Here is a 25,657-nt window from a genome sequence, read left to right on the forward strand (position 1 = left end):
AAAAAGACGGTATTAAAATATGTAGCGAAAAACGATAACAAACAACTATGTTAAACTCCCATAATAATATGAAAAACGACATCAGTCTGTATGGGATTTTGCCATACTGCTTTGACCCCTACTCGTGCAGCATCACTCCTCTTCTGTTTATTGGTTCGTCGTCTCTCATTTAATTTGGAGTTACAGAACCTTCTTGGCAATGCACCACTCATGCCCCTAGCCTAGACAGTGGAGCCGCCACAGGAAGGGCTCCTAATAATGGCTATTGGAGGCCCTTTGGGGGCGCTTTTACTATTTCGATGAGGCAACTAGCTTGCCGGGAGCTGTTGTACATGTGTTCTCATCTCAGCAATGTGCGGGCACGGTGGTGCGGTGTGATAACCAGCTAACGAGCCAGGATACGGAGCAATGAGGTGGCAGAGCAACAATACACAACTACAGCAGGGCATGACATATATGTATGGATGAAAACGGTACGGATATTTTTCGACCGTATTCGAAACCGAATCTGTTTAGAGGGGTTGAGATCTGTCCGTATCCGAGTCCGGATATCCAACATCCGATACCGTATCCGTATCCGAATACTCAAATCGCATATTTATGATGTCGATATCCAATCGTATCCTATCCGACATAGTTGACACTATCCGTATTCGAATCCGAATCCGGATAGAAATATAAAAATAAATGTAATATCGGTGATATCCGTCCGTATCCGATCCGTTTTCATCCCTACATATATGGTTTAGAGTTGTGATGAAGAGCTGTGGACGTAACACTCCTTCCGTGCCGTTAGATCAGCCTCCGTGCATGATGGATCTGTGATCACCACGCAAGGCATGGTCAGCCTCGGTGTCATCGTCGCCGGCCGAAGAGAAGCAAGAGGCAGCGCTCATCTGGGACTGCAAGGGCGTCAACGACCTCGACAAGATTGTGCTCCGCGAGGTCCGAGGCAGCTCCCTAGAGGTAACTGTCATTCACTCCCGCAAGTCACCGGGCATGTTCCGGCTGCCGGATCCCAGCGTTGATCTGCGGCGCTTGCCATGGTGCTGTTCAAAGCCCGATTTCTTGGCTGCTGCCCTTGCCTTTTTCTTTCCCTATGTTGCATATGTATGTTAAGTGTTTAAGACGTTTCAGATATATGTTGCAACTGTTTTATTATGATGTTGCAAAAATAGATCAGAGGATGTTGCACATATTGCATATGTTGCAAGTGTTTCAGAAGTATGTTGCGAGCGTTTGTTCAAAATATTTCATCTGTTCTAGACGTATGTTGCAATCGTTTTTTTATCTGGATGTTGTATATCGCACATATGTTTGCAACAGTATGTTCCAAATATTTTGGTTGTTTGAATCTTATGTTGCAGCAAGTGGTTTCATGTTGGAAGTCGCAATTTTGGATGTTTTGTGTATTTCACACACATGTTGGAAGTGCACGTTCCAAATATTTCATTTTTTACATACATACGTTGCATATTCAAATGTTTTTCATGTTGAATCTTGTTTTATGTTGTTCAACCGGGGATGAGCCAAGGGCGAGTGGACTGGGCGTGCGGCGTGCCGAGGGGCCGGCGGACGGTGGTGTAGTGGTTGGGGCGCGCTAGGGGCGTGCTCGTCCTCAGCCGGCTCCTGAGTGCCACATGTGCGGAGAGAGAGGTGGGGGTCAGAAGCGACCGGCGGGCGTAAAGATGGGGGCGAAGTGCGCACGTGGGGCGGGGCGAAGGCAGATAGGGGTGGGGTGAAGGGGGACGGGGGCCGGCTGCGCGGGCATCCGGACATGGGTGTCCATCCGGACGTCCGGGCATCCGGACACTAGCCACGCCAATAAAAAAATGGAGTCTAAAGCTTCCAGGTTTACGGAGAACCTGAAGCTTGTAGTTGTAGGCAGTAGCATCTTATAAGCAGTTCTAGGCAATAAAACCTCGGTTCTTTCTTCTGTCGTTTTGCATGCCCAGTTTTTTATTCAAACTGATTTATTGTTGAATGTGCGAAACTTTTCTTTCTTTGTAAAACCTTGCAAGAGCATCATCAATTTGGACCGGCGGTAACAAGTTCCATTGGTTCATCTCCACATGTCAGTTTAGTCACGAAATTAAGGTTCACTTGATTTTCATCACCACAGGCCACACCGAGCTTGTTTAATCAATATAACTGCCTGGGCGATGAGTTGCTTGGAGGTTTCCTGTAATTCATTTGGTTGGAGCCGTGAGAGATCCTGCCAGGTCCAGGCACCCGAATGAGGTCACCTGGCAGGAGAGTAATTTTGGCTGTGATACGCTATCTACTGAAGCGGCTAAATTACGGCCGGCCGTAATTTGGCTTATCGCACGGCCTTTTCTTTTTTGGTAAAAGTATAATTATTCTATTTCTTTTTCGGCAAGGATACTAATTAGCGTTTGTTTTTTTGATGGAATGCGGTCAGGGCCAGATGTCGACCACACATTTGCACATCTGTACGTTCACACAAAAAGACAATTAAGGCCCAGACATACGCTTTTAGGTACTACATATATATGTTCACAAAAAGGCAATGTTTTTCAGGAAAAGAACACATCTCAGAAAAGAATACATTTGCATCTGCAGTTTTTCAAAAAACACAACGCTATACATCTAGTCCCACACATTTACACATCTTCTCTATACTGGCCCTCATCTTGCTTCTCTGTACATGGCCTGTATTCCTGCATGTAAAAAAAAAAAAGATAACATGTGTCAAAAATTTCTTGCTGGTAGGAGATAAAAAAAAGGATGCTTATGTTCCTGGAGCTTTTATTGGTGATGAACAGGTTGCTGCTAGTAATGCTGTAGTGGATTCATCTTTTCTAGGCAATTTAAGTATCATTCATTAGGCAACAATGTCTTCCTAATTAGGCAATTTTTGTATTATGAAAAAGTATAGCGTCTGTGTTCATTTGCATCCTATAGCCCCAGCCCCAACCCCTAACCCCCGGTTTATTTGCAAAAATACATATCAAACAGAGGCAGAGTGATGATATCAATAACTAGTTTTTGTACAAAAGGCAGACTATTTCAATGGTTGAACAGAAAGGATCATCATAACAGTAGAAAAAAGGAAAAAAGAATGATACGTGAACAATAATATGTCACCTGCATTAGTCAGCACCCCCACTCCCAATCTGCACTGCCCAACTCGAGAAAATGGAATCTCAGGCTTCCCCTAGTCACCTGCGCATGGTTAAAGTCACTTAGAGCACAGAGTAACGCTTGACGATAAAAAAGAGTAGAAATTGTAGGCACATTTTTGGTGTTGGACACAAATAAAATTGCCACCAGATTATTAATAACTTGCCTGACTAACGATATTAAATTGCTTAACTAAATTTACATGCACATTTTTTGGTGGTACTGTATTGCACGTCTACACTTCTCATGTAGCCTGCTGCACACTCCACCTTTCTGCCTTCTCTATCTACAGTAACAGCATGGCAATAAGTAGTGGCCGATCTCAGCCCCATACTGCCCAATTGTAGCTAGTAGCGGCTATAATAGTAGCAGGTGCACTAGATGTGGTTACAGCTTATTTAGCAATGGAAAGCTGTTTAATTTGCTGCACCTGCGCTCCAGCAAAGGTGTGCTCATGCTGCTTTCTGTGCTCAAATTCATCTTCTACCTCTAATTGTGAGCTATGAGAGGGGTGATTGTAGCGTGATAAATAATTAGGCTGAGGCACGAGTACTTACACCATGCCCAAAGAATGTCTAATTGCTAATTATTCGACTCTAAATGCTGATTATTGACACCATCCATAAAACCTAACATCAGCTGCATTTTCTTAGGCAATTTAAGTTTTCATTCGTTAGGCAACAATGTCTTTCTAAATAGGCAATTTATGTATTCTGAAAAAACAAGTATAGTGTGCTGTAGCCATATGTAGTAGACTCATAGATAAGAAAATGACCTAATCACTGGTAGTTACCTTTCACATACACCATATCTAGTAGACTCGTAGATAAGAAAATGACTTGCTACTACTAAACCACAGATGCAACATAATGGTCCATGACAACATACCGACCTAGCTTGCAAAAATACAAGATACTTCAACTTCTGCACATTGGACCGGTATCTCATTGGCAATGTCACGGTCGATGATGGGGAAGAATGGTGGCCAGTTCTCCTCCATCGACACGCTAGCTGCACCAAAAAGCAAAATTGGGGGGAATGCCAATGATCACACACACTAGTAGAGAAACGACTTTCGGTTCACACCTTTAGTCTCGGTTGTGTTGTGGTTCGATATTAATGTGAGCATTAGTCCCGGGTCTAAATTTTATAGGCACCGAAGGCCCTTTTATCCTAGGCGGCGGCGTTGCTTGGCGGCGTCAGCGGCGCTCTGCCCTGGCGCGGTGCAGAGAGAAGAGAGAGAGAGAGAGAAGCAGGAGAGGCGAGCAGAGCAGGGGTGGTCGGCATGGCGGGGCTCCGGTGCGGTGGCCTTGTGGCGACGATGCGACGCTCTGGTGGCGACGGTGCTCCTCGGTGACATCCCGGTTGTGGCGGTTGTCGTGGCGAGGTCGCGGGCAAGCGCGGTGGTAGTCTCGGCTCTGGCGAGAAGAGGCGAGAGCGGCTACGCTCGGTCTCGGGCGGAGCTGAAGAGTAGTGCTGATGAGGACAATCACTCCTTCAATTCTTGAAAACCATCATCATCATCATCCTCATCTTTATTATCATGGGGCTTGGGAGGATTGGTCTCGAGCTATTGAATCCTCACTGTTAGGGCGGAAACTCGCTTGTCCACACTCTCAACAGAATGATGTAGACCTCTAACTTCTTCCGTTAATGTGCCCATCTGTTGTAGCATGAGATCCTTCAGTTCTTGAAACTGACTAGACAAAACAGGTACGTCATCTAGGCATGGTTAGTTATCAACAAAAACCCTATGAACTATTGTGGTTCAGTTGGTGGAATCACACCCTCACGCACGTCTTACCAAGTTCTTACCAACGTGAGTAGAGGATGTCAACCGGCGGCTTATTTGTGATACCTGTGAGGAAGTGGCACCAGCGATTGCAAGGTATTTTTCTGTACTGATCTCAAGGATACTGTGGAGCTTGGAAGGCACACAAAGAGAAAAAACATGTATATGTGGCACATAGGTCAGTAACAGATAGTAATGCTAAATTATAGTCCTAAATACTTGTTCTCGTTGCTGGCCTAACATGTTCCAAGTACCAGGTGTGTGTGACAACAAGTGTGGAGAAATAAGTATGATGGATAGCAAGAGCAACAGGAACAAAGCACAAGACAGCACACGCTAACACAGCTCAATTAGGCCTTCTCTATGTGCTCTTCTAGATATTGTTCCTCTTTTGCCCCTCTTTTTTCTCATTTTTTGGATTGTCGTTGTTTTTTTGGGAAACTTTGACTTTTTATTTTTATTATTTCTTGGCTTAGGAGCACACAAGAAGTAACCACAGAAAATTTGAGCATAAACAAGTGAAAGACATGGCCTGTGGAAAATTCAGAAGATGTGCTCAAAACTGGCAAAAAGCTTTCGGTCTCAAAAAGACAATCTTGTGACCAGTTTTTGGGAAAAATAAATTCGCCAAACCCGACAAAGCGGGGGACTGACGATTTCTGAAATTTTTTGGTGATCAATTTTGATATAAAGAACGTCTCAATCGGAGTACGTATGCGAAAGTTATAACCAGTTTAAGAACTGACTCCGAAATAGAGGACAAAACGGGAACAATGCGCGCAAAATTGGTCATGGCGGCTAGGGTTTGATGGAAACGATGGGGAAAACACATGAACTGGACCCTAACACGAGCTAACCAGCAACAAGACCTCGACCAGGACACAAACTCAACACAACGGACTATGAAACTGAAATATGCAAAGGCTATGGCGCGGAAGATTCTAGATAGGAAAAACTAGTATGGCACTGGACTATGGAACGAATGCGAAACACTCAAAACTAGGGGATAGATGTGAATCTGATGGTTTACCTTAGCTTTGATACCACTTGACGGGGACGTGATTCCTGATCTTCCATCAGGTTGATGATAACTATCGTTTTAGGCGATCCGGCTTCAGATCGAAAGACCCAAACCCTGCAACCTTGGCACCACAACTCCTCTGGTTATCAACCGTGTCACCAATCCGGTTGACCTCGCCAAGAAGGCTAATCCCTACCTGCAAAACGAAGAACACAAGCAAGAACTTGAAAGTACGCAGCTCAAAGTATGGGACAAACTGCAGATTGTATGATTAAGTTCTCAAAGTGGGGTCTCACAAACCGATGAACAGCGACTGTCAATGGACAGAATGATCTAAGCAAAACCCAAAACCTAACGACGGTGGTGGCGTATGATTATAAAGGTCTTAGGGTCGTCGCTTATCCTGGACGCCCCCCCCCCCCCAACTGGCTCAAAGATGATACACGGCCCATTGGACCAAATACGGTGACGTAGCACTCTAATAGATTCTGAATGCTGATTTGTTTCGACGATTCCCATTGATTCTGAAGGGATTTTGATGTGGGACCATTTCCATTGGTTTCCTTATGAAATTATCTTTTCCATCCATATGTGGATCGTCCAAAACGGAGTCCAGACGCATCCTGGGTGACCGGTTTATGGCAGACTAGTCCTGAAGGCCGAGGCAGACTCAAATTCATGTTCGACCAGACTTCCGGCTTGTGTTGGACGTCCTTGCTGGTCATCTTTGCCTTCATCTCTTCCTCCAAGTTCCTCATGACCCTCTCCAATGTTCCTAAGAAATATAACATCATTAGGTAGTAGTCTATTATCAAAAGTATGAAAATGATCGCTTAAGAATGAGCTCACCTCTAAATTTAGTATAGGGAGGTGATTAGCCCGAAAGGGCTTTTCTTGTAGTTATTTTTGTAATCATGATGTATTCCTAGATCTCCCATTGTAAAGAAATTAACTACAATGCAATCTGAGAAAGGAATATTGGAAAGGAAAACTAAACCTAGTAAAATTTCATAATTAGATGGCTTTTGTAATTCCTAGTTAATTAAGAAAAGAATGTATTGTCCAGAAAAACAAAAGAAAGGATTTTGAATAATTCAAGAACGGAACTGGAAATTCAAAGAAAAACTTTTGGTGCCGCAAAATAAATTCTAGAAGGCAAACATACAACCATTCAAGCAAGCAAGCATTTCATCATTCGAAGCAAGCATTCAAACAAACATGCAAACATTCCAAGCACAAATGCAATGATTTAAATGCGAAGCGTTTTTCTAATCCTAGAAAGTATTTCTAGTGCTACAACTAAATCCAACGAGACACAAAAATGATATGGTGGATCTTGATGCAGTGTTTTTAGAAAACATTTTCTTTTAAAATGGTTTTGCAGAAAATAAATAGTCAAGGTTTTAATTTGTTGCAAATTTTAAAAAGTTCAAATTTTTAGTGGTTTTTATCATGATGCAAAACACAAGGTGTTACAGTATGTAGTATTAATTTTTATGAAATACTTCCTCCGTCCTAGATTTGAATCAACACAAAAAAAATTAAGTTTAACTATGTTTCCAGAAATTAGTATCAATATTTATGTCTCAAACAATAAAAGTATATTCTATAATTAATCTAATGGTACTTTTTGTATTAGTATTTTTAATAGATTTGGTCAAATGTAAAATGATTGGACTTCTGAAAAACGAGAATTGTATTTTTTTAGGATATACGAGTATTAATTTTAAACATATTATAAATTTAGAAAATACAGTGATCTATTTTAATTTATATTGTTACCATATGTTTATTCTTGGGTATATTTAAGGTATTATTAATTAAGAAAATGAATTGATTATCTCTTCAGTAGACAAGAAAACATATGCTTCCTATTCATTAGCTTTCTCTGGCCAGACTTCCAACCAAAGAGATAACTCTCAACTTGTCTAGCCAAGCAGATTCTTTCAGGCAACTCTCATGCAACACTTTTCTCCACAAGTCATCATGGTTCGTGTTGACAGAGTTTGGGGATTCCTTTAGTTTATTTTAACGTTTATATTGATTAGGATGAAGTGTTAATTTTTATTTTTAGATACTCGCAAAAACTATAATTTTAGCTTTCACAATCGTTCGACCACTGATTGCCTAATTTACTATGAAAGTAAATATAGAGGCCGGATTGCCTAATTTACTATGAAAGTAAATGGAGATGCTGGATTTTATATTCTTTATCTAAAAACTGTAAAAGTACAGAGGTCCCGTCCCACCCCAACTCGAACAGGCTCAGATTCGGTGCCATGCATGCATGGCTCAACTTTGGCTTCATCACCGTGCTTCAAATCCAATACCGATCCTAAGGCTCTTAAAGCCATTCAAATTAGCAAATAAAAAAGCATCATGTGAGGGAGGCAGGTGGGAGCAGAGGGATTCATGCGATGATCTCTATCCCATTGAGGCCATGTTTTCTGTCGCACATGTGGATTGATGCGAATCCGACTGCATCCAAATAAGGCCTGAATTGTTGTTTGAGACTTGTTTCATCAATGTTTTTGCTTCTAAGATTTGCTTCCGTTTCATATTTGAGCTAATGACACTTGTGTCGCAGATAGTCCCACCTGAAATGCCAGACAGGTTGGATGTGGAGTGGGGAGTCACGGCGTGACTTATAGACCAAAGTTTTTCAAACTGCGTCCCACTCAAGCCCACAGACTGTCTGTTCTTCCGCTCCTGCATGCCAAACATTCAGCCAAAGGTGCAATCTTAGTTAAGGATTAAACCACTGACGCGTCAAAACTTCAGAAGTAGTACTAGCAAGGAAAATATTTTGATGATAGGCATGGTAATTTAACTTACCAACCAAATATCGTTACTCTTCTGAAGCCTCAGACCAGTATCTGTGCCACTGGTTCTGAATAGATGTCCTGGGTGCAGACTCGTACACAATGTGTGGAAGCTCAGTGTGGATTGCACTGATGTAGGCAGTCCTTAGAACCTTCTGCAATTGAAAGCGTCGACGAGTTTGTTGAGAAATATTTGTACTATCTAAAACATCTGAATGATGGAAATTTGGAAGGGGCATGTATAAAACTAACCAGTCAAATTTCTTGATACCTCCCAAGCCCACTGCTCTATGTAGATAGTACATCCTAAGAACTGTGAAGAACATGGGATTTTTACAGACAGCACATCCTAAGAACTATGCAGAACCAGGAACTTTTGAACATTGTAAGGTCGTCGGTTTCGATACTACTAACAACTCCAGCGGCAGAATGAAAGCAACTAGCAATCTCTCTCTATATATATATGTATGAAATGTCCATCCTCGCTAGTGTAGTGTTAGTTACGAAACAGAGGGCTTCAATGCACCATGTGGCTCCATTATCCAAGTTTGCTACACCAGTACAAATGTTAAATGTGAACTTGAAGTTCCATTTACATCTTCCAGCAGCTATTTTGTACTTTTTTTTTGTACTCGAGGGTCCACAGGCAAATGATTTTAGGACAGGATACAATTATCTCCGTGCTACGAGCACGAAAGCTACTGCTATTAATAGTCACAGTGTGCCCTTTGTTTTTGTAGTGCAATCTCTGTTGTGTGTCGTCACGGTCACGAATGCTACTCAATTGCTGAGTAAAAGCTTGCAGCTCCCTTGAATTTCACCATATAGCAGTGCGCCACAAATGAAGGACAAATTATATTGATGAGTTATACCACTTTTACTCATGTATGTGTGCTTTGTTGTTTTCGGTATATGAAAAACATTATGAACTAAATGCTTAACTCTTCTTCTACCTTAATAAGATGATGTGCAAGTCTTTTGAGTGTTTGAGAAAAAAAAAACATTATGAAACTTTCCTGCCCAACAGCCTAAAGCCATAGGTATTGACCGAAGCACGAGTTACACTCAAAAGACCTCCCCCCCAATGACCTAGCGATCGCATCTATCGACTCCGAGCGTACGTTGCCATCCATTGCTCTGCTTCTTTAGTGATTTGATTGACTAGAGAGGTTGTGAACGAAGTCGTGTGCTGGAACATGCAATTGTTTCTCTCCTTCCTGATCATCCAGGCCGAGAGCAGGACGACGCATCTTAGGCGCATATTGGTGTTTAACTAGCTAAATATATTCGCTCTCTTAGAGATGCATTTAGTGAAATATGAAGTTATCTGGCAATGCAAGGAGCATATTGGTGTTTTCATGCGGCGTTTCAAAAAATTGTCTGTACCAACGACGTGGACTGAAAAACACTATGCACGCCGAAATGAACAACTTCTAGGACAACAGATCTGTAAGGAAAATGGACCCTAGGCCTATTTACTTTGAATTTTGGTGTTTGATGACCAACACAATAAAATTAGACTAATGAATTTACAAGTGTTTGTTTTGTAGTTTAATAGGATGCAAAACGTGACTTGGACAAAGGTCACATGATGATCTGATGATCAACACCTCAAGAAAGACATGTGAAGATGCATAGAAGACATACAATGTCAAGCAAAGTCTAAGCACGAAGATTGGAACCAAGCCGGACGCAAGATCGCGAAGAAACATGCTCGGCAGAGTGACCAGACGCGTCCGATCAGTTGCTCGGCAACATCAGGCATCAGCAGCAGCGACCGGACGCTGACAACTGAAAGTGACCGGACGCACCGATGGTACTGTTCATCATCCTAGCAACACATTCACCACTGACCGAACGCTGGCGGCAAATCGACCGGACGCAGGAATTGCAGCGTCCGATCGACTCCAGAGAGGTTCAAGAGCGGCGAAGTTGCGACAGGACGTGTCCGGTGGCATGTGACCGGACGCCATCAGCGTCCGATCGGTTGATCGCGTGCTCTAACTGGTGGGGCGACCGGACGCGTCCGGTCAGGATGAAAGCAGCGTCCGGTCAGTAGCAGAAAAGCGGGAATTTCGTCCGCAACGGCTACTTTCTTAGTGGGACTAATAAATAGACCCCCCTAACTAGCCATTTGAGATAAGTGGAGCTGAGAAAACATACCAAGAGTGTTGATACACCATTTTTAGTGATCTCCACTTGCATAGTGCTTAGTGATTCATTAGGTGATTAGCGTAGGTGTTTTACGAAGTGCTTAGGTTGATTAGACCACCGCTTATGTGCTTGCTCTAGGTTTAGGCTTAGTGTTTAGTGAGGTTTACATACCTCTTACCACTCGGTGCTTGCGCACACCATTGTTGTACATCGAAGGGGCTTGTAGTCTTACGAGATCACACCAATCGCGTTTGTGGTGTGGCCGCCACCGTGTACCGAAGGGAACAAGACCCGTTGCGGTTCGATCGAAAGCTTGATAGTGAAGACGGCGGGGAGCGGTCTAGGAGAGGCTTGCCGGAAGGCATACCGAAGACCCACTTGCACATGGGGAAGGCCCGGGGTTATCCACGGAGTTGCTCGACTGGGAGCTTGGCTCTTGCGAGGGATTCCTTGCGAGGGGTTTCAACGAGGACTAGGGGGAAGCTTGCGTGCTTCTCGATACCTCGGTAAAAATACCGGAGTCATCGACAGGGAGTTTGTATATCTCTACCTTACTCTTTAGCTTCCGCATTTACATTGTTTGAATAACTTCTTTTGCGGTAGAGATAGCAACACATTAGCAAAACCGTAGTTGCACATTTAGATAGTTTATCTCTTTGCATAGATTTTGCTAAGGTTAGAAAAAGAGGCCATAGTTTTGAGTTAGAGTTTTAAGTTGCCTAATTCACCCCCTCTCTTAGGCATCACGGTCCCCTTTCAGGATCAATACAAATCCACGGTGTATCATAGTAAATCCACAGGCTTTGTTTAATCACAAAATTAACGTTCACTCAATTTTCATGACCACAGGTCACACCGAAGCTTGTTTTTGGCTATGGGACACCCGAAAAACATGGAATTGGCCGTGGTACACCAGCCAACTCTGATATTGGCCAAGTACCATTATGAAATCGGGTTCATTCCTGTAATACACCACCCCTTTAAAATATAATTTCTGCTGGTTTTGAGAGAGAAGGGGAAATGACGTGTTTGCCCTCATCTTCTTCCTCTTGCTCATATGGTGCAGGGGCGCGAGTTGCTCTAGCAAGGTTGCGTTGCCCCATCCACCACGCACCATATCGTCACCTTCATCACTTCATGATTCCCGTGTTGTCAACCCCGTGTCCCTCACTTGGGACCCCAAGGTCCAGCACTCTGGCAGCGGTGATGTCGTCCTTTCCATCTCCGACGCTAGCATAAACGAGTCGATCGTCACCTCTTGTGCCTCCTCCGTCATCGTTAACAACTGCAAACACTGCCTTGGCATCGCTTCCCTAGGATCCATCTCCGCCTTCAATATGCCGCGCCCGCACCGCCTCATCCTCTCCACACCAGTTTTGGACCCTGTCGCTCCAAGCGGCATCGCTCTGGACCCACACACTAGGATTTCCTTTCTCAACCGCTGATGGGGTAGTGGGTGGGGAGCCATGGGGAGATGCCGTCGCCGCCTGGGGTGGAACATTTTTCTAGATTTATTCTGAAAAGAAATGTGGTGAGTAAAAAAAGATTCCAACTATATTTTTGAGCTACCTACGTGTAAAATCTGCTGGCAGAAATGCTGAGTAACAAAGTTCCACCTGAGTGTTTTGAGCTAGTCTTGTGTACTTTTTTTCTAAACCAGATTTAAATTATTACACTGACATCTTAGTTAGAAGAGTGGACATTACAAGTGCAGGCCCAGCTGCCCAACATATTCCGTGACTCAATCTCAGCACTACCATCACCAACTTATGACAACGGCTTATATTAGACTACATCACAAAATGTATTATTTTCTTAGTTCAACATTCCATTTTGCGGGTATGTTGTTAAAACACGCACTATCACAGTTCCATATCTGCAGGAGTTCGCCTGAGCGAAGACCACACAAACCTGAGGCCACAAGCTCGGGATCTTAATTTTCAGACCTTTCAACAAGCCAACAACCAAGCATGGGATTCCAAAAGAACCCAACCTGAAACCTGCATCTACTGAGCACTTGACTAAATCTTTGATCAAGCTCGGGCCTACAAAATTTGCATTGGGTCTTTTTAAATCCAACCGAAGCGTGTCGGATTAGTTTAGTTCTCAGCTGAATAAGTCTTGAAAATTGATTAATAATTAATTTTCATCACTATCGAACCAGAAGGGTTGTTTTGTTAAATTCTCTGAATCTACAAGTCTGATCGATGTGATTCTTGTTTGTTTAGCTTAAAATTTTTAACTAGTTTTATTCCATCAAGTCTAATAGCGAAACGGAGTTACCCAAACAATTTTATATGAACTGCCCCCAAACCCCAATGCCCGCACCCCCCCCCCCACCCCCCCCCCCTTCCGCACCCGCCTGTATCCTTTGCATGGGTCAAAATTCTACAAAAAAATGTAGCAACTAGTCATGTATATATGGTCATGTGTCCCTCTACATATACTTGTAAAACTGTTTCATTCATATTATTTCAAGCTACTCTTTGACATATGGTTTTCATGGAACTGATTGATGTTTTAATTTTCTTAGATAGTAAGATACTACTGAAAAAAATTCTTCCCCAGAGACAGATTATGAATACCCCATCCTTGAAAATTGTCAATTATACACTTTCTACATCGAATTTTAACAAAGCCATAATGTCCAGTGCAGACATAATCAATCTCTTCGTTTCAATAAACAAAAGAAGCAGAAAGGGAGTTGTTTACAAAATGTTATCCTCCATATTCTTGTCACTTTCCAGTTTGCATTTCAGATAAATGACTAGTGTGTGTATCCTCTTCCTTCCTTTAATTGGGGTCATATCCTCCACACCCATCCATATCTATGCTTTCCACTTATTCCTGGGCACCATTTCATAAACTGGAGGTGGTTTCGCTCAGCTTCAAAGAAATGTAGATATTATGTGCCACAAAATCCTTCCATTCAGCTGAAAGTGTTGACGAGTTCGTTGGCAAAATATTTGTGGTGGAAAACATATGAAATAATGATACAAAATTAAGAAAAGGGAGAATTGTTTTACGTGATGTGTTACTAACCAGTCAAATTCCAAGATACCTCCCAAGGCCACAGCTGATTCAGATAGGTAAGTGGAACCCTGGACGGCCATGGCCAGTCCATGACATTATACCCAGCTGGCTTAAGAAAGTGAAACAAATGCCACCCCAGTAGTGTACCTACAACTCCGTGGCTAGAAGGATACAGGGCACACTCATATATATGTTCTCGTGAGGCTCCATCCTGCAGTTGTGTTGAATGCGAGATCAGAAGGTTGCAAGGTCCATTCAATGTACCACGTGGCTCCATCCTGCAGCTATACTATGCACAATATATTCCATCAACCCTTGCGAGATAGTCTTAGAAGACATAAGATTAAGTTACTATTTAATTTCGACTAATAAATTATTGTATGTTTTTGCTTTGTTCATTTTCTAACACACTACACATAATAGATATACTATAGTCTCTATGTAGTTATGATAAACTTATCAACTACTAATCTATATGTTTTGGAGAAAATCTTTATTTGACACTACTGAGTTGAAGAATTCCTTCCTCAAGCCCCGGGGAACTCAAAATTTTCTTATCTGACATTATCTCTATCTTTCATGCCTAATATATTATGTGTTCCATTGTACACTTGTTCGCTTTTAGCTAAACAGATGAAAATGTCCTCCCAGTGGAAAAAAAAAAGTCAAACCGAACTCCCTCTATTGCTCTATTCTAGGCTCTGTTTTCCTCGTCCGTTGAGAGGGAAATTGAGGGGGAGATGTGGATGAAGTAGCGGTCGGGGATTCTCTGGCGATGATGAGGTCGAGGGCATTCCCAGCGCATTTGGGCAGGGGTTCAATCCAACGATTGGCACGCTAGTCCTAGCGTCTTGTCCGCGCAAGTACTCCCATCCCCGGTTCGACTGCAGGCAACCCTGGCACGGGTCCCGATGGTGTGTGCACTATCGTCCATTGTTACAGCGTCCCCAACTCCGGCAGTTGCAGCCTTGCCGGTTGAGGGGTACACATAGCTTATGCCATGTTGGAGGGTAAAATAGTCTTTCTACTCTCCGGTTAACACCGTTAGAGCTAAAAATTGACTGTTATATCATATCAGGTATGAAAATAGAGGCATAATAGTGACAAATAAAAAAGATTCTCATATGTTTTTATCCATATGTCACCTCTATGTATCTTTAATATGTATTTAGTCAAAAGCTTAGCTTAAACTATGATGGCTATGGTTGCAGCCCATATCTTATAACGTCATAAATCTAAATTTTTAATAACTTTTCAAATATTAGTATTATTGATTGCTATAGAGTTATTTGATCCATTGGTTAAGTTGAGGCTCTAAGTCTATTGCGTATTTTATTAGCACTCCTTTTGTATTTTTTAAAAATAAGGATTTATGTACCTAAAAGAGAGCTAAACAATAATAAGAATAAGTAACCACAGTTGGGAAAATTCATTAAAAATAAAGTCAAAATGTCTAGGAAAATAATTAAAATGAACCACAAAAATTTAGTCTTCGTAGTTTTTTTATAAGAACTTGGTAAGTTTTTAATTGGAACCAACTGCTCTGGAAAGAGTTTTTTACCTCTGTCCAGTATAATTAAAAAATGAAGTAACAACATTTTCAAACTAATAAGTATTCCTTCATCACTGTGCCATTGACATGAACCGAAATTGTTCATGGACATTAATTTAAATGAGGCTGCTTTGTAACTGGGCCAATTTTGGCCCAAAATTTCCTACCCTTGTGGCCTTTTCCTTTCCTCACCTGTATCCACTGTTACACTAGACCTGGTCCGCTTCTGCTCAAAAAAAAAAAAAGGCCTGGTCTGCTAGACCAATCTGGGCCTTAGCCTACACCGGCTTACATACCTAGTTTCTCAAAAAAAAAAAAGTTTAGCCCGACAAATGCTCCAGGCTTGTAATGACACAAACGCGATCAGAATCAGCCCATGGTTTTCCCTTTTACGACACGTATTCTTGAAAACGTATGAGCCAAACCTGTTTGCATGTACTTAAAAATTCATAACTAATTAATTCTAACCCCAGAAAATATCATACATTTACCATTTTTCTTAAAATATGAACTACATCAAATATAAAGATTATTAAATAGCTAATAAAACTAAATACTAAAGTATACGAACATTGATATGTTTTGGAGACTCAGAAGCCGGGTTGTAACGCACAAACGACATGTGGCCGACAAGACTAGGGCCACTCTTGACGCAAGGCAAAGCAAAACGAACATGCTTAGGGTACGTATAATAAGTGTAATTTTGCTTTGTAACTACTACTTTTAATTTGAATTGATGTATAGCAGTCTCATATGCCAAATACATGTGCCAAATAGATGTGAATGGACACGTATCTTAAATTGGCGATAGGTGCTCAAGATTGACCCCACTGACCTATGGGATGCGTAAGCAAATTAATTAAAATAAAGTCAAAACGGTTAGGAAAATTAAAAAAAACTCGATACATGGTGGCGAGACAGCCCCGGGTATTCTGGCTTAAGAAGAAGATCTTTTCACGCAGATGGAGAAAACTCCTAAACCCAGCCCCACCCATACACACACCTGTGCTTTAGATGTGAGACAGACGAGTGAGTTCCCCCCTTGGTCGCTGCGGCCGAAACCATAAATAAAAGAGTGAGTCCCTTGGGACTCGAACTCTGACCATCCTATGAGGGTACTGAGCCTGCCCTAACCACTCAGTCAGCCAAATAAAATGGTTAGGAAAATTAATTAAAACTGAACTACAAAAAGTTGGTCATGGTAAAGGTCTCGGTAGGTTTTGAATCGAAACAAATTGCTCTGGAAATGGCTCCTTTATATGCCAAAAAAAAAGGTGAAGTATAACATTTTCGGCCGAATATGTTTTCAACGGGAGGGCTCCTTTACCTTGCTATTGACATGCACCGAAATTGTTCACGGACAAAGGCTGCTTTATAACTGGGCCATTTTCGGCCCGAATTTTCAAACTCTGACGGCCTTTTGCTTTCCTCAACCGTATCCATTGTTACACTAGGCCCGGTCTACTAGACCAATCTGGACCATAACCTACGTCGGTTTCCACACCTAGTCCGGCCCAACATATGCCCTAGCCCAAATATGTGTTTCGGACCTATATACTGCCACAAACGCACATCAGAATCAGCCCATGGTTTGCCCTTGATATATTCTTGAATTTTGGAATATGAACTAAACCTATTTTATTTAGAAACTCGTATAACTAACTAATTCTAACTCCAGAAAATATGATACATTTACTATTTTTGCTAACAATGCGAACTAAATCAAACATAAAGATTATTGAGTAACAAATAAAACTAATTAATACAAGTATACAATCATTGATTTTCTTTCTTATCTACTTAGGGCAAGGCACAGCAAACGAACCTCCTTAGGAGGGTAAGTACAATAAGAGAGAGAACTGTAATTTTTTTCTTTCTAACTACTACTTTTGAATTTGTATAGCAGTCCCGTATGCTAAATACATACGTGCGCATGGACACATATCTTAAATCTGTGATTGGTGCCCATGACTCTGCTTCGTGGGGCACATCCCCACTGATTCTTTTTTGTGGTTTAACCACTATGGCTATGTATACAGGTTAACTGCTGCTAGGAAATTAGGATTACACACCACACCCACACCATACACTGGTTAACGAATTACTGTAATCCATTACACACCTTTTACTGGTTAACTAACTACTTCTTGCCTGCACTGTGTGCAGATTCAGGACTCATTGTGCTGCTGTCATGTACAGTTGTTGCAAGTGATGAACCTCCAGATGCGCCTCGTCCGCCGGCCAATTTTGTCGAGCTTACTGATGACAATGGTGAGGACCTGATACTGATTTGTAGCAGCACCACCAGATGGCTGTCCTAAGGAGGAGCTCTGGCTGATGTCACTACGACTTGAATTCGCATCAGGAGGCTCCTGGCCCTGGAGGTAAAGCCCATTACTTGAATCGTTCTTGTGCAGGTAGAAGTTCCTGCCTCCCACATCTCCAATTTTGTCGTTTTTGTTCAAACCTGTAGGCAAAATGTGTTAAAGTGTTACTCTTGGGGTACGATGGCTCCATTTCCAAGAAAAATTCCACTTTCTGCTGCTACAACTACAAGAAGGGCTCAGGTTCAACCAACCAAAAAATGAAAGGTATACAAGGGAAGATGGGTCCAAAATCATATTGAAGTCTCAAATTTGAAGTTGATAGCCAACTGGTTATTGGTTGAAACCTGAGCTCCTTTAACAACCAGAGTTACATTGGTACTCCATCACAGGTCAGAAATAAATGATGTTTCTGACCGAAGCATATAACAGTTATACGCCGTGTTCGCTTGGGCTTGTTTGGCTTATAAGCCGTACTTTTTCAGCCAACGAACAATATTTTTCTTACACCAAATCAGCCAACAGTACTTTCAGTCATGGCTTATCAGCCAAACAAGCCCAAACGAACCGGGCGATAACTGTAAACAACTCTCAAAGGCCTAACTAACACTAAGAACATACTCCCTCTGTCCCTCTTTCACTGTCGTTGTGGCAGTGGATTTTAATGTCCACATTCACAGCCCCTGCCATGCATCTGGACAGACAAAGTGTCCATGTTCACAGAGATTCAGCCGTACCTCCTAAGATGCCAAAACGACGGTCAAATGGGGACGGAGGGAGTATGCCTCATCTTGACACAGTCACACTTGACTGCAAGTTTCCAATAGGCTATAGCTGACCCTGGGCGTAGAAATACATGATTATTGATTTCATAATCATGCAATGAATCTGGATCTTTTAAAGGTACATCAGTGGGCAAAGGTTTAACTTTATGTATTCTAGGCCAACACATGTGGTTGTGAGCTTGTAACTGCAGAACAAAAATGCAATGACGTTGGCATCCACACAGTTTTCTGATGCTAAGGAAGTGTCCAGTAGCATGAGCCATTTGTCAATCAGTATATTATTATATAATTTATGTTTTCCTGACGACCCAAAACATCGGGGCTAGTTGTATATAATGGACCGAATCAGGAGAACGACAGCCAGAAAATTTTCAGACTTACGACTACATGTATAATTTGGCAGTTAACAATAAAATTGGAAGTACATGATCTCACGTTTTGATGTGCCATTGAAACAAAAGCATGCTTTAAACAAAAGGAATGAGTCTGTCAATTATGAAATAAATAATATAAATGAAACTACAGTTGTCCCATAAATAATCAGCCAAACAATTAAAATACAAATCTATCCAGTGGACAAATAAACATTTCATTTTAGCCTTTTAGGAACGGTCTCTGAGTTGAGATGACTTGAGAACGCCTAAACATGTGGATCACAAGATCAGTAAGATAAGGATGCCTTACTCTGCAGATCAATTTCTCTTCAAATAGAGGGTAATAATTTCATTATGTCCACATGTTTGGACGAAATCAGAAACCTTAATCTGAATTCCATAGCATCCACAACTATTGGTAGGGATGGAGGGAGCCACACTACAATTACACACTAACATCCAAAATACAAGCACATAGAACCACCAAAACGGTTGGACGCATGCGAGTTCTTACACCAAAATAATGCTTATTAATTAATCCTTGAGAAGAAAAGAAAAGATGATACCCAGTGATACTAATTGTCAGATGAAAGGAAATTTCTTTGATAAAATCAAGCGTACTAGTGGCTTACTCTGAAGGCTGAAATGAGAGTGGTGAAGTTGGAAGCTCTCTGCCGCGGCCGGGTCCAGGCGCGGGCTTCTCCCCTCCCTGGCGTACCTCTCGACGACGGCAGCAATGGCCTCCCCGACGCTGGCGCCCAGCCTGACCATGGCCTTCACCGGGCCGACGCTCCCCTCCACCGTCACGCTCACCACCACCTTCGCCTCCTGCACCGCCGTACCAAACCATTCCCATTCCCATCCGTAAATAAACTACGCAGAGCCGCGAACTAAACAACACAAATTGCCTAATTGGTCTCGGTTAGTTCGCTGGCCGTACCTCCCGGTCCCGGGAGCAGAGCTTGGCGAGGGAGGCGGCAGAGGGGGAGCGACCGAAGACCGACTCCTCCGGAGCGAAGACGTCGAAGCAGGTGTGCGGACGCTCGAGCGGCGGCGCCGGCGGGGACGGCGGGCACTCAAGCTCGTGCTCGACCCCGTGCGGCGGCACGGCGTGGACCCGCGCGTCGCCGAGCCAGAGCGCCGGCTCGGACGCGGAGCGCGCGAGGGCCCGCCTCTTCCCGTCCCGGCGAGTTCCGCGTCCGCGACCGCGACGGACCCAGCTGCGGCGCCGGCGCGCCGCCGGCGCCGAGCCGCTCCCGCTCTTGCGGCGGCGGCGGCGGCGGGACGGAGATGCCGCCGCCGGAGAACGCCCCACCCGGATGCCGGCGAGCCGCGACCGCCCGTTCCTCTTCCTCTGCTCCTGCATCAGCGCGCGCATGCCGTCTCCGCCTGCGTGGGTTGGTTGCGGTGTCGTGATTGAACGAATTGGTGGTGCCTTGAACGAATTGGTGGTGTTGGTGGTGTCGTCGGTGCAAATAAAAAAGCTTTCTTTGACCTCGACATTACGGTGATGTCCTTTATGCTTGACGCAACAGAGGGGATGTGGGAGGAGGAGGAAGCTTCGTGGGGGAGTTGGGAGCATGTGGACTTGTTGCAGTGGGCGGCGGTGCGTAGGTGCGGTTCTTCCGGTCAGGATGTCAGTCAGGCTGAGTCCATGGACCAAGAGCAAGTGCGGGAAAAGCAGAGGGTGGTTTGGGAGGAAACTGCTGGAGAGGGGAGAGGGGAGAGGGGAGAGGGGAGACGTCGGATGCTCCGCGTGGTTGGGTGTGGAATGACCATGAGGGGGCAGCGAGGTGCTTGACATTACAGGATTCTGCCATTGCTTTCGTCAGGGGCAATTTGGGCGCGCAATGGGGAGAGGTTCTTTTGGGCAGCGGAACATGATTCTTCAACAAAAAGTGTCGCAACTCTACCAATGGCATCTACTGCTCCTTCCGACGGGGGTGTTTGTTGTCCTACTATAGTTTTCCCTGTCATGTTTTGACACTGATCTATAATATTAAATATAGATTAATTACAAAATTAATTATATAAATTAAGATTAATTTACAAGACGAATCTATTAAGACTAATTAGATTTATATTTAGTCTTTCTAATTAATATCTGAATATCCGATGTGACATCTACTAAACTTGAGTATCTGGATCCAAGTCTATCGTCTACCTACCTATCTCTATCTATAACTCTTTTTTTAAGATTACACGGTACGAACGGCAGACGTTTATAACGCGCACGCACACTCACCCCTATGAACACACGTAAACCCTACCCCTATGAACACCTCTGAAGAACTGAGCCGGCAGATCTCGCGGAGACGTCACCATTGGTGCCTCACTGTCGACGGGTACGTCGCCTACCACTGAAAGCATAAATGCCGTTAAATCTTGGAATAAGTCCGGAAAAATGCGAGCACATGTGTCAAGTCGAGGACTCGAACTCGAGTTGACTGATTCCACCACGAGAAACCTAACCAAATGATCTATGATCAGCTCGCTATCTATAACTCTATTTATATATCTCAAACTCTATCTTTATCTATATCTACATCTATATTCGTATATATCTAATATTACAAAGCAAAAATCCCATCTTATTTTTTCATCCACTTTACCCTAATTATCCGTGCATAGGGATAAAAAGACGGTATTAAAATATGTAGCGAAAAACGATAACAAACAACTATGTTAAACTCCCATAATAATATGAAAAACGACATCAGTCTGTATGGGATTTTGCCATACTGCTTTGACCCCTACTCGTGCAGCATCACTCCTCTTCTGTTTATTGGTTCGTCGTCTCTCATTTAATTTGGAGTTACAGAACCTTCTTGGCAATGCACCACTCATGCCCCTAGCCTAGACAGTGGAGCCGCCACAGGAAGGGCTCCTAATAATGGCTATTGGAGGCCCTTTGGGGGCGCTTTTACTATTTCGATGAGGCAACTAGCTTGCCGGGAGCTGTTGTACATGTGTTCTCATCTCAGCAATGTGCGGGCACGGTGGTGCGGTGTGATAACCAGCTAACGAGCCAGGATACGGAGCAATGAGGTGGCAGAGCAACAATACACAACTACAGCAGGGCATGACATATATGTATGGATGAAAACGGTACGGATATTTTTCGACCGTATTCGAAACCGAATCTGTTTAGAGGGGTTGAGATCTGTCCGTATCCGAGTCCGGATATCCAACATCCGATACCGTATCCGTATCCGAATACTCAAATCGCATATTTATGATGTCGATATCCAATCGTATCCTATCCGACATAGTTGACACTATCCGTATTCGAATCCGAATCCGGATAGAAATATAAAAATAAATGTAATATCGGTGATATCCGTCCGTATCCGATCCGTTTTCATCCCTACATATATGGTTTAGAGTTGTGATGAAGAGCTGTGGACGTAACACTCCTTCCGTGCCGTTAGATCAGCCTCCGTGCATGATGGATCTGTGATCACCACGCAAGGCATGGTCAGCCTCGGTGTCATCGTCGCCGGCCGAAGAGAAGCAAGAGGCAGCGCTCATCTGGGACTGCAAGGGCGTCAACGACCTCGACAAGATTGTGCTCCGCGAGGTCCGAGGCAGCTCCCTAGAGGTAACTGTCATTCACTCCCGCAAGTCACCGGGCATGTTCCGGCTGCCGGATCCCAGCGTTGATCTGCGGCGCTTGCCATGGTGCTGTTCAAAGCCCGATTTCTTGGCTGCTGCCCTTGCCTTTTTCTTTCCCTATGTTGCATATGTATGTTAAGTGTTTAAGACGTTTCAGATATATGTTGCAACTGTTTTATTATGATGTTGCAAAAATAGATCAGAGGATGTTGCACATATTGCATATGTTGCAAGTGTTTCAGAAGTATGTTGCGAGCGTTTGTTCAAAATATTTCATCTGTTCTAGACGTATGTTGCAATCGTTTTTTTATCTGGATGTTGTATATCGCACATATGTTTGCAACAGTATGTTCCAAATATTTTGGTTGTTTGAATCTTATGTTGCAGCAAGTGGTTTCATGTTGGAAGTCGCAATTTTGGATGTTTTGTGTATTTCACACACATGTTGGAAGTGCACGTTCCAAATATTTCATTTTTTACATACATACGTTGCATATTCAAATGTTTTTCATGTTGAATCTTGTTTTATGTTGTTCAACCGGGGATGAGCCAAGGGCGAGTGGACTGGGCGTGCGGCGTGCCGAGGGGCCGGCGGACGGTGGTGTAGTGGTTGGGGCGCGCTAGGGGCGTGCTCGTCCTCAGCCGGCTCCTGAGTGCCACATGTGCGGAGAGAGAGGTGGGGGTCAGAAGCGACCGGCGGGCGTAAAGATGGGGGCGAAGTGCGCACGTGGGGCGGGGCGAAGGCAGATAGGGGTGGGGTGAAGGGGGACGGGGGCCGGCTGCGCGGGCATCCGGACATGGGTGTCCATCCGGACGTCCGGGCATCCGGACACTAGCCACGCCAATAAAAAAATGGAGTCTAAAGCTTCCAGGTTTACGGAGAACCTGAAGCTTGTAGTTGTAGGCAGTAGCATCTTATAAGCAGTTCTAGGCAATAAAACCTCGGTTCTTTCTTCTGTCGTTTTGCATGCCCAGTTTTTTATTCAAACTGATTTATTGTTGAATGTGCGAAACTTTTCTTTCTTTGTAAAACCTTGCAAGAGCATCATCAATTTGGACCGGCGGTAACAAGTTCCATTGGTTCATCTCCACATGTCAGTTTAGTCACGAAATTAAGGTTCACTTGATTTTCATCACCACAGGCCACACCGAGCTTGTTTAATCAATATAACTGCCTGGGCGATGAGTTGCTTGGAGGTTTCCTGTAATTCATTTGGTTGGAGCCGTGAGAGATCCTGCCAGGTCCAGGCACCCGAATGAGGTCACCTGGCAGGAGAGTAATTTTGGCTGTGATACGCTATCTACTGAAGCGGCTAAATTACGGCCGGCCGTAATTTGGCTTATCGCACGGCCTTTTCTTTTTTGGTAAAAGTATAATTATTCTATTTCTTTTTCGGCAAGGATACTAATTAGCGTTTGTTTTTTTGATGGAATGCGGTCAGGGCCAGATGTCGACCACACATTTGCACATCTGTACGTTCACACAAAAAGACAATTAAGGCCCAGACATACGCTTTTAGGTACTACATATATATGTTCACAAAAAGGCAATGTTTTTCAGGAAAAGAACACATCTCAGAAAAGAATACATTTGCATCTGCAGTTTTTCAAAAAACACAACGCTATACATCTAGTCCCACACATTTACACATCTTCTCTATACTGGCCCTCATCTTGCTTCTCTGTACATGGCCTGTATTCCTGCATGTAAAAAAAAAAAAGATAACATGTGTCAAAAATTTCTTGCTGGTAGGAGATAAAAAAAAGGATGCTTATGTTCCTGGAGCTTTTATTGGTGATGAACAGGTTGCTGCTAGTAATGCTGTAGTGGATTCATCTTTTCTAGGCAATTTAAGTATCATTCATTAGGCAACAATGTCTTCCTAATTAGGCAATTTTTGTATTATGAAAAAGTATAGCGTCTGTGTTCATTTGCATCCTATAGCCCCAGCCCCAACCCCTAACCCCCGGTTTATTTGCAAAAATACATATCAAACAGAGGCAGAGTGATGATATCAATAACTAGTTTTTGTACAAAAGGCAGACTATTTCAATGGTTGAACAGAAAGGATCATCATAACAGTAGAAAAAAGGAAAAAAGAATGATACGTGAACAATAATATGTCACCTGCATTAGTCAGCACCCCCACTCCCAATCTGCACTGCCCAACTCGAGAAAATGGAATCTCAGGCTTCCCCTAGTCACCTGCGCATGGTTAAAGTCACTTAGAGCACAGAGTAACGCTTGACGATAAAAAAGAGTAGAAATTGTAGGCACATTTTTGGTGTTGGACACAAATAAAATTGCCACCAGATTATTAATAACTTGCCTGACTAACGATATTAAATTGCTTAACTAAATTTACATGCACATTTTTTGGTGGTACTGTATTGCACGTCTACACTTCTCATGTAGCCTGCTGCACACTCCACCTTTCTGCCTTCTCTATCTACAGTAACAGCATGGCAATAAGTAGTGGCCGATCTCAGCCCCATACTGCCCAATTGTAGCTAGTAGCGGCTATAATAGTAGCAGGTGCACTAGATGTGGTTACAGCTTATTTAGCAATGGAAAGCTGTTTAATTTGCTGCACCTGCGCTCCAGCAAAGGTGTGCTCATGCTGCTTTCTGTGCTCAAATTCATCTTCTACCTCTAATTGTGAGCTATGAGAGGGGTGATTGTAGCGTGATAAATAATTAGGCTGAGGCACGAGTACTTACACCATGCCCAAAGAATGTCTAATTGCTAATTATTCGACTCTAAATGCTGATTATTGACACCATCCATAAAACCTAACATCAGCTGCATTTTCTTAGGCAATTTAAGTTTTCATTCGTTAGGCAACAATGTCTTTCTAAATAGGCAATTTATGTATTCTGAAAAAACAAGTATAGTGTGCTGTAGCCATATGTAGTAGACTCATAGATAAGAAAATGACCTAATCACTGGTAGTTACCTTTCACATACACCATATCTAGTAGACTCGTAGATAAGAAAATGACTTGCTACTACTAAACCACAGATGCAACATAATGGTCCA

General features: G+C 43.1%; 1 protein-coding gene across 1 annotated transcript; it reads right to left on the bottom strand.

Moving 5' to 3' along the window:
• Positions 1-17,476: 17,476 nt before the first annotated feature.
• LOC136482605 (uncharacterized protein At4g22758-like) lies at positions 17,477-20,623 on the bottom strand. Its single transcript, XM_066479825.1, has 3 exons — positions 19,942-20,623; positions 19,634-19,829; positions 17,477-17,985 (listed from the first exon to the last, which is right to left on the bottom strand). The coding sequence occupies exons 1-3, from the start codon at positions 20,581-20,583 to the stop codon at positions 17,708-17,710; spliced, it is 1,116 nt and encodes a 371-aa protein (XP_066335922.1). The 5' UTR covers positions 20,584-20,623; the 3' UTR covers positions 17,477-17,707.
• Between the last annotated feature and the right edge of the window lie 5,034 nt (positions 20,624-25,657).

The sequence above is a fragment of the Miscanthus floridulus genome, chromosome 9 (assembly GCF_019320115.1).
Source record: "Miscanthus floridulus cultivar M001 chromosome 9, ASM1932011v1, whole genome shotgun sequence".
Taxonomy (NCBI): Eukaryota; Viridiplantae; Streptophyta; class Magnoliopsida; order Poales; family Poaceae; genus Miscanthus; species Miscanthus floridulus.

Excerpts from the sequence above, each read along its gene's own strand:
- LOC136482605 (XM_066479825.1), bottom strand. The coding sequence starts at position 20,583 with ATGCTCCCAACTCCCCCACGAAGCTTCCTCCTCCTCCCACATCCCCTC. Across the intron at positions 19,830-19,941 it reads TCTGCTCCCGGGACCGGGAG|GAGGCGAAGGTGGTGGTGAG; the intron begins GTACGGCCAGCG and ends ACGGCGGTGCAG. Across the intron at positions 17,986-19,633 it reads CTCTCATTTCAGCCTTCAGA|GTTTGAACAAAAACGACAAA; the intron begins GTAAGCCACTAG and ends TTTTGCCTACAG.